The sequence below is a fragment of the Sinocyclocheilus anshuiensis genome, unplaced genomic scaffold, assembly GCF_001515605.1.
Source record: "Sinocyclocheilus anshuiensis isolate Anshui unplaced genomic scaffold, SAMN03320099.WGS_v1.1 scaffold779, whole genome shotgun sequence".
Lineage (NCBI taxonomy): Eukaryota > Metazoa > Chordata > Actinopteri > Cypriniformes > Cyprinidae > Sinocyclocheilus > Sinocyclocheilus anshuiensis.
In genome coordinates, this window is record NW_015548244.1 from 199,798 (window position 1) to 208,835 (window position 9,038).

The 9,038-nt window shown below is 34.7% G+C and overlaps 1 protein-coding gene across 1 annotated transcript in view; it reads right to left on the reverse strand.

Annotated features, from left to right (window-relative positions):
* Positions 1-1,457: 1,457 nt before the first annotated feature.
* LOC107655130 (unconventional myosin-Vc) overlaps positions 1,458-9,038 on the reverse strand; it is a 24,947-nt gene continuing 17,366 nt past the window's right edge. The window contains exons 25-40 of the mRNA XM_016442554.1: positions 8,703-8,796; positions 8,553-8,616; positions 8,388-8,465; positions 8,132-8,312; positions 7,950-8,043; positions 7,081-7,144; positions 6,830-6,998; positions 6,040-6,124; positions 5,863-5,961; positions 5,631-5,785; positions 4,567-4,656; positions 3,960-4,110; positions 3,567-3,870; positions 2,835-3,009; positions 2,625-2,705; positions 1,458-1,981 (exon numbers count right to left, since the gene is read on the reverse strand). Of these exons, the coding sequence (XP_016298040.1) occupies positions 1,829-1,981; positions 2,625-2,705; positions 2,835-3,009; positions 3,567-3,870; positions 3,960-4,110; positions 4,567-4,656; positions 5,631-5,785; positions 5,863-5,961; positions 6,040-6,124; positions 6,830-6,998; positions 7,081-7,144; positions 7,950-8,043; positions 8,132-8,312; positions 8,388-8,465; positions 8,553-8,616; positions 8,703-8,796 (2,037 nt within the window). The 3' untranslated portion in view covers positions 1,458-1,828. The remainder of the gene's footprint in view (positions 1,982-2,624; positions 2,706-2,834; positions 3,010-3,566; positions 3,871-3,959; positions 4,111-4,566; positions 4,657-5,630; positions 5,786-5,862; positions 5,962-6,039; positions 6,125-6,829; positions 6,999-7,080; positions 7,145-7,949; positions 8,044-8,131; positions 8,313-8,387; positions 8,466-8,552; positions 8,617-8,702; positions 8,797-9,038) is intronic.

Sequence of the window (9,038 nt, forward strand, 5' to 3'; positions counted from 1 at the left end):
CCTCTCTCTCTCTCTCTCTCTCTCGCATCCGCCTGAACCCCAGAGAGGCGCTCGGATGTGCGTTATATCCTCCTGATGATCAATATTTGCGCTTTCCACGCCTGCAAGGGCTTCTCAAATCCCTGACTGGAAAACATATGCTCTATAAATTCAGTATTCCATTTTATCACTCTCGGGATTCACACCAAAATAAAAAGAATATATAAATATATAAAACAAATAATAATAAAATTAATTTGAATTATTTACGTATTAACCCTAACCTATTCTGAAAATATTTGTACGCTTGTACACATATATATATATACACATATATACACATAGAGTATATCATGTAAAAAATTGTAGTATTAGTTGTTGCACTAATTAATGCATTAATTTTAACAATATTAAAATATGCCCTGACGATTTTCATGGCTGTATTAGAAGGAGAATATGCAGTTGATCATTGAAAATAATTAGAATGAACTCAATTAACTCAAAAGAAAATATTTCAGTAATGAAATAATGGGGGAAATATGTTTAATTCCAATGATAAAGTAATAACAAAATATCAAAAACTGAATAAATAGTTATAAAATTACATAAAAATTAAATTATTAAAACTTAAATAAATAAAAAAAAGAACAATAATAAATAAAACCTAATTCAGTATATTATGCTATAATAGTATGTGAAAGTAAAACATTGCAGTATTGAAAATGGGGAAAATGAGCTTAATTGCAATGATAAAACAATAACCAAAATAATATCAAGAACTGCAATAAGAATAATTTAAAGCTAAACTTTATTAATCTTAGTTCATGTTAATTTCAACATTTACTTATTATTAAAATCAAAAGTTGTACTTGTTATAATTATTTAATGCACTGTGAATTAACATGAACTAACAATGAACGACTGTATTTTCAGTAACTAACATTAACAAAGATGAATAAATACTGTAATAAATGTATTGCTCATTGTTTTTTCATGTTAGTTAATACATTAACTAATGGAACCTTATTGTAAATACTAAAATAACAGATTCTTAGAAATGACTGCCCTCTTTCTCAGAATATCATAATGTGATGCCACCACCACCATCATCATCACCATCATCATCACCACCACCACCATCATCATCATCACCATCATCATCACCACCACCATCATCATCACCACCATCATCATCACCACCACCATCATCATCATCACCACCATCATCATCATCATCAAAAATATGCTTAATTTTTCTCTTTCTTTTTATTTATTTATTTTTATTTTTGTATGAAGTATAACCTGCATGCTTGTGAAATGCACTCTGTGAGATTGAGATTGCTGGTTGCAAGATTAGTTCCAGGGGTTTCCATCTCTAGTCCCCAGAGGATTAACCATCATAAATATAGCATTTCCACGGCATATTGTTGTGAGAACTAAGAGTGCTAAGAGTAAAGAGAGGAGGACTCATTTGGCAGTTGTGTTTATTGATTTATTTCAGATTTATTACAAAAATTCAAAGGAAGAGCTATTTGTGACAATTATTTAGGATTTACAAAATGGAGCTGAGCATTTGAGGTTGGTTTGTGATATTGAAATGTATGTTACAGTGTTTGCTCATAGTTGATCTAAAAGAGCTATAATCTAAACAGTAGTTATTCAAAATACTAATTTAGAGAACATGTGATTAAAATCTTTATAAATAAATCAAAAAATATACAAAAGCATTAATGAGTTTATATTAGCAAATCAGCTACTGTGCAGTGTTCCCATGGTGCATTCATGTCAACACAGACGCATCCTGATCCCAAGTACCGGACCTGATATCACTAAGGTCAGAGGTTAAAGGTCAAATGCGAGTGACGAAGCCCAGACGGAGGTTGCTGGGCACCTGTAGGAGTTCGAGTGCTTGTGGTGAGGAGCAGAAGGGAAAGGTGACCTGGAAACGATACTGTGAATCCATCATCAGCTGAGACGACCCCTCGCGCTCTTGCAGCAACGCCTGTTACCATAGAGACAAAACAAGGGCCAATCAGACGATGCTCGATTCTATGAACGATTTGTGATCGTTTACCTTTCTATTACCATTCAGAAGTTTGGGGTGAAGTATGATTTTTTTACGGAAGTTAATACTTTTATTCAGCAAGGATGCATTAAAGTGATCAAAAGTGACAGTAAAGACATTTATAATGTTACAAAAGATTTCGATTTCAAATAAATACTGTTCTTTTGAGCTTTCTTTTCATCAAAGTATCCTGAAAAAAGAAAAAGCATCATGGTTTCCACAAAAAATATGAAGCAGCACAAATGTTTTTAACATTGATGATCTATTATTCAATGTTTCTTGAGCAGCAAATCAGTATATTAGAATGAGTTCTGATGGATCATGTGACACTGAAGACTGGAGTAATGATGCTGAAAATTCAGCTTTGATAACAGAAATAAATTACATTTTACAACATATTTCACATAGAAAACAGTTCTTTTAAATTGAAAAAACATTTCACAATATTACTGTTTTAATTATATTTTTGATCATAAATGCAGCTTAGGTGAGCAGAAGAGACTTTAAAAACATAAAAAAATGGCAATAACCCCAAACTTTTGAACAGTAGCGACCGTGCTTAAAAAAAGAAAAAACCTACCTGCACTTTGCGGACAAAGGACGGAGTGACACGCTTTTCAAAATCATCAATGGGTGTGTAGGAGTTAAGGATTTTCACAATCTACAAAACCAGAAAACAATCAGATTCTAAGGGCTCTTAGAATCTCTGACCAATTAAAAACTGACATTCTATGGCCGATAAAGCCTATATAAATGAATGAATGGCAAAGCAGCAGGCTATAGTTTGCACCTGCACAGGAGAGAGCTCGGAGCATCTCTGCTTGATCTCGGCTGCGTCATCATCTGTGGTCTTGTTGACCTGAAGAAGCCAGGCGACCTGAGAGAGCGGCCCCAGCGTTTCCATGGCGCAGCTGCTCTGCAGATCCTTCTCTCGCAGCCACTCCTCTAGATAACTGATGTTACACCTGAAAAAAAAAGACACTTCATTAAACCTTTTTCTAGGGATGTTCAGAAAGCCATACTACCAAACCTCTCATACTATCTGTGCAGTAAGCAGTATGTATACAACCACTTGTATGTGCCAGAATGGCACTATTCCAGAGCACACGTCACTGAATACTATATCCCATAATGCAATGCACACCTTACCTTCCATTTCCAGTGATGTATGAACTTAAAACATGTACATCTCCACAGTATGTATAGTGTGCACACTATGCAAATGTTCTGTATTTATGGAATAGTACCATACTGTTCATTTAGAAACTTTCCGAAACTTAACTCGTTTATTGAGACTTTGGCCATGTTTAGCATGAGGATCCAACTCTTTAGCAGTGTAAATAAGTCAGATTGCATGAAATAGCATTAGACATCCCCTTTAAATAGCAAAGACATTTATAGTATTACAAAACAAATCTGTCACTTTTGATCAATTCAATGCATCCTTGCTGAATAGAACAGTAGTGTATATGCTGTGCATTATGTAGTAATGCACATACAAGGATTTAACACATGTACGCACCTGATCTGCATGCCCTTGCGGCAGGAGCACAGGTCCTTGCGGAGCAGAATGCTGTTCACCGACGTGGCTCCGATGAGGAAGAACAGCTGTCTTATGACCTGACCCTGCAGCTGCGGCTCCATGCCATGCTGCGCCATGCTGGTGTGGAACGCGTCGAGCTGCTGCAGGATGTCTGTCACACTGAACGGCTCCGACCCGCTGTGGTCCCCGCCGTCCTCATACACGCTGTTCGAGCGCTTACGGAAACCGGTGGGCTTCATGCTGGAGATTCCCTGGAGACTCTCGTGCTCCAACATCCCAGGGACTGAACGGAGAGAGTGGATTGTTTAACAAGATGGAACAAAGGAAAATGCGTTAAATTATAGCGCCAATGCATCGACTCTATTTCCATACTTATCATGGGAAAGAGCGCGTCCTCCATCATGCTGATGAACTGATGGTAGATGTTGATGGCGAGGTCGCTGAGAATCTGCCGGTGCTCTGACAGGTCGAAGTTCCTCAGGCAGTTCTTGTTCTGACGAGGAGTGTTGTGCTTCATGAACTCCTGTTGATGGAGGGGAAATAAAGAATCTCAGTGGTTGGTTTCAGGAATGATACAGTAATATATCCTTGAAATTAAGCGTTGATGTATTAAATCAGGAAGTACAAATAGCATTTTATGGGGTCTTTAAAGGGGTCCTATTATGCTCTTTTACAAAGTCTTGATTTTGTTTTGGGGGTGTACTAGAACAGGCTCTCATACTAGGTTGTATTTTTCACATATTTTACATTATTACAACACCTCTCTCCCCAGTAACGAGTCGTTGGTTGTAGTTTTTGAAAAGTGATTTCTGTTAAATCAATCTCCTTTTGAAGTTGACTTTGAGCTTTGTAACTTTGCAGATCTTTTTTATGCTCAAACAGCAACATTACAGACTAACTAAAGTTGAAAAAGTGAAAAAGCATAATAGGACCCCTTTAATCATGGAAGGGAGTAGAGAGACACAGAAAAGGACTTTACCTCGTCTCCGCTGTACTGTTTGAGACAGTTGAGGAAGTGATATGTGTTTGAGAGCCAGAAGGACAGAACTTCAAAACTCTCCTGTTGGTTCTGAAATCATAGTCATCATAATCATCATCATAAAGTGACGTGCAGCAGCAATCTCAGAGGATTCTGCAGGTTGGCTGTATTCAGATGTGATTGTGTGTTTGAAAGAGGCAGAATATGCAAGTTGCTAGTTTTTGAATTATCATGTTAGTTTATGAATTGCATTAGTTTGCTCGAATTCAGGACATAATACAATGTGTGACAGAATTCATTCATATTTACTTCATTTATAATCAAAAGAAAATTACATTTTGCTTAAAGAAACTTAAGCATGTTTACAACTATTATATTTTTGCAGTGACATTATATTTTATAATAATTTATTTTATTACTGTATTTATTATTATTTTAATATTTATTGCACTGCTGTATTAATAATATATATGTATATTTAAATCAAATCCTTGTATTAAAAATAATACAATAAACATTAGCATGTTTATATATATATATATATATATATATATACACACACACATTGCATTTTTATTTTTTATATATTTATTGTTATTCAACTTATTAATATTATTATATGATATTAATATGTAAAATATATGCTATAATCAGCATTAAAGGCAATACAACAAATGCTATGATGACAATTTGTAATATATATATATATATATATATAATTATTTATATTTTTTTATTTTATTATATTAATACAAATATTCAATATTTTTTTATCTATTTCAATTTTATTAATAATTTTTTTATTTTATGACAAGGAGATTTTGCATTATAATAATGAGAATTCACCCACACAAAAAGTATCTGCATTAAAAGCTGAGAATAACCCTAATTAAAAACACAACCAAATCATATAAAAATCCACATCTGTCAAAAACATCCAGAAAGAACAGAATCTTTACATATTCCAGAATATAACTAAGGCTTGCAGATTCTCTGAAAAGATAAAAGAGCCACATACAGTACACATTCAGAGGGCCATCGGTCCAGCATGCACAGCGTCTTACCGTGATGACCTCTTTGATGGCTGAGATGATGCCGTTCATGAGGGACTTGAGTTTGTTTCCGTCATTGAGGTAATCAGCGTGTCTCACACACATGAAGAGGAGATGTGCAGCCAGACCAGGGATCATTAGCACACCCACACCGCGAGGTTTCAGCTCTGCAGATTACAAACCACTCAGTAAATTATGAGTTATTTGTGCGTTGGACGTACATATGCTTTAGTGATGGATTTACCCAGTATAAGCGTCCGGATCAGCCTGCTTTCATTCTCCTTCTTGTACTCCAACATGCCCAAATACTCTTTGGGCACAGCCGGCTCTGCTTTCTGATTGGCTGATGAGGATACAAAACATGGAGAGGATGAGACCGGATTGGCTAAATATAAAATCAGATTAATGGAAAGAGATGTACCTGTCGCATGTGTTTGAATTGCTTTGATTTGGTCTTGGAGTCGTTTTATCAGTCTGTCCTTCATGTCTAGCTGCTCCTCAAAGTCCTGGAACCAGAAGAAAATGATCTTACAAATTAGATTAATATTAACATATTGACTTTTTGGACCGCAAGTCCTAAATGTCTATCAGGAGGACACTGATTCTGGTGCCACTAACAGTCTAGTTTTAAAATAAACAAATAAATAAATGCATAAATTAATAAATAAATCTAAATTAAATACGTTAGAAATAAGTTTTATATATATATATATATATATATATATATAATATTAAGTGTAAGTATATTATAATTGTATAACATTAAGGAGGATAATATTAATATTCAGGAGGACAACTAACAGTCAAAGTTTTACATTAATTATTCTGCATATTCATGAATAATTATATAATATATAAGTAAATTCTAAATAACGTATAATACATTTTAAATAGTAAGTCTAAGTATATTATAAAATATAATATTAGGCATGTTATATATGAAATATAAGCTTATATTAACTATTAATATATACTAAAATATATTTAATAAACAATATATTATTTATTAAAAATGTAGCTTTCAATTTTGCATTTTCTTTAACATTTTTGCATATCTCCAACCATTTATTTATGTTTTATATTGCATTATGTTTGCTTTGAGGCGTGCATATATTTATTATGCATGTATTTGTCTTTATGTCTAAGTTGCTTTGTATAAATGAATCCATATAAATGCAAATGTAATCATGAGCGTGCCCTTTCACACACACCATATTCTCAGCTGTGAGACGGGATGTCTCCTGTCTGAGTTTGTTCTTGGCTTCGCTCTCTGAGAGCTGGGCTTTCTGTAGCTGCTCGTTCTCCTCCTGGAGGTCAGCCATCTGTCTCTCCATCTCTTCTCTTCTCCTCTCGCTCTCTGTTATCTTCTCCTCTAGGTGCCTATGAACAGATGCACAACACCTGCGCCTTCAGCCTCGTGCCACAGTCTGTAAATATAGTCTGAGGGTAATAAACGCCTCACCTGCGCTGCGATTGCTCCTCTTCAACAGTGAGCTGAAGCTTGTTTGATAACTCCTTTATTTTTGCTGCCACATACAATTTAAGAAGTTCAAACATGATCATAATTGGTCCTACCTCGAGTGAAAAAATCCAAACAGATACCATTTTGAATTTAACATTATTTATTCATATACACTACTTAAGTTTGAATAATTAAGTTTTTTTTTTTTTTTAAGTCTCACCAATGCTCCATTTATTTGATCAAAACACAGTAAAAACAGTAATATTGTGAAATATTATTACAATTTAAAAGAACTGTTTTTAATTTGAATATATTGCAAAATTATTAATTCCTGTGATGCAAAGCTGAATTTCCAACAGCATTAATGTTGAAAACAGTGCTGCTTTATATATTTGTAAAAAAACATGATACACTTCCAATAGTTTGGAGTAGGTAAGACTAAAAAAAGAAATTAATTATTTTATTCTGCAAAGACGAATTAAATTGATCAAAAGTGACAGAAAAGACATTTATAATATTACAAAATATTTCTACTTCAAATAACTGGCTGCTGAAAATTCAGCTTTGTTACCACCTAAACAAATCAAATTTTATATCATATATTTAAATAGGAAACTGTTATTTTAAATGGTAATAACACTTAACAATATGACTATTTTACAGTATTTTTGATCAAATAAATGCAGCCTTAGTGAGCATAAGAGACTTCTTTCAGAAGCATTAAAAAATGTTATTTATTCCAAACGTCTAACAAGTAGTGTATTTAAAACAGAAGCCCTGGAGTGTGACATCATATCCTGTTGCCCATATCTGTCCAAAATAGTTTAGCATGCTTAAAATGTAGTCCAATTCAGATGTGTTTGGCTCACCGCTCATCTCAGCACTCTGATCTTGTAACTGGGTCTCAAGCTCTTGTTTGTGGCGGTTCAGTTCTGACACCTGCTGCTTCAGTTCTGGAATCACCTGCACACAGGAAGTCACCATCATCACCAGCTGACATCAAACTATGCAAACAAACATACAGTCTACTGTACATAAATACAAGCTCTACCATGTTCTCAGCAGAGAGACGGGCCACTTCCTGTCCGATGCTTTGGTTGACGTTGCTCTTCTCCTGAAAGAGAGCTTGAAGCTGCTCGTTCTCTTTGTTTAAATGTTCGTTTTTGAAGACCAGAGCTTCCTGCTGACTCTTACAAGTGTCCTTTTGCTCCCGCAGCTGAGTTTCCATCACCCTGAGATAAAAGGACAGACAATTTGATGCAAAAATAAACACTATGGATTAAATTACAAACCTTTAGAGGTCATACTTAGCAGCTTTCTCCATGGAGTCAAAAGCAGCGAGAAGATCAGCTCCATCATCATTATCTAAGGCTTCTTCATTAAGTCTGAAGTAAAACAGACAACTTGATTAAAGCAAATCAAAACTGTGCCAAATAACAATCAGCACTGACACTCCCAATATTTCTGCACACCTTTGGATGAGAATTTCCTCTTTAGCTTCACCGAGCAGCTGTCTCGTGATCAAACTCATCTTAGCTGAGGGCGTAAAAATGGATAAAGACGCCTTTAGACGAGTCATTCATACATAATGTAAAGACAGTCCATGGCAGCATGTTTTGTACCTCTGGCTTGTAGATTCTGAGCTCTCGTGGTTTTATCAGCTTCAGCTCGCTGCATCTGCAGGCTGTTGATTTCTTTCCGTAAATCTGGTATGACCTTCAAATTGAAAAAAAAAATTAATAATAATAGTAAAAGTCTTTTTCAGTCATTTGCAGAAGTGCTAACAAGTGCTTCAGAGTTGGCAAAAGAATAAAGTTATAGCTTTTTTAGTTCGGGTTTTAGGATCTGGAGGACAAAATGCAAAAATGCTAAATAAATGCAGACACAAACAAACAAACAAAATGAATATAAATAATCAAATGTAAAAATAAAAAATATATTCTAGACATATTTACATT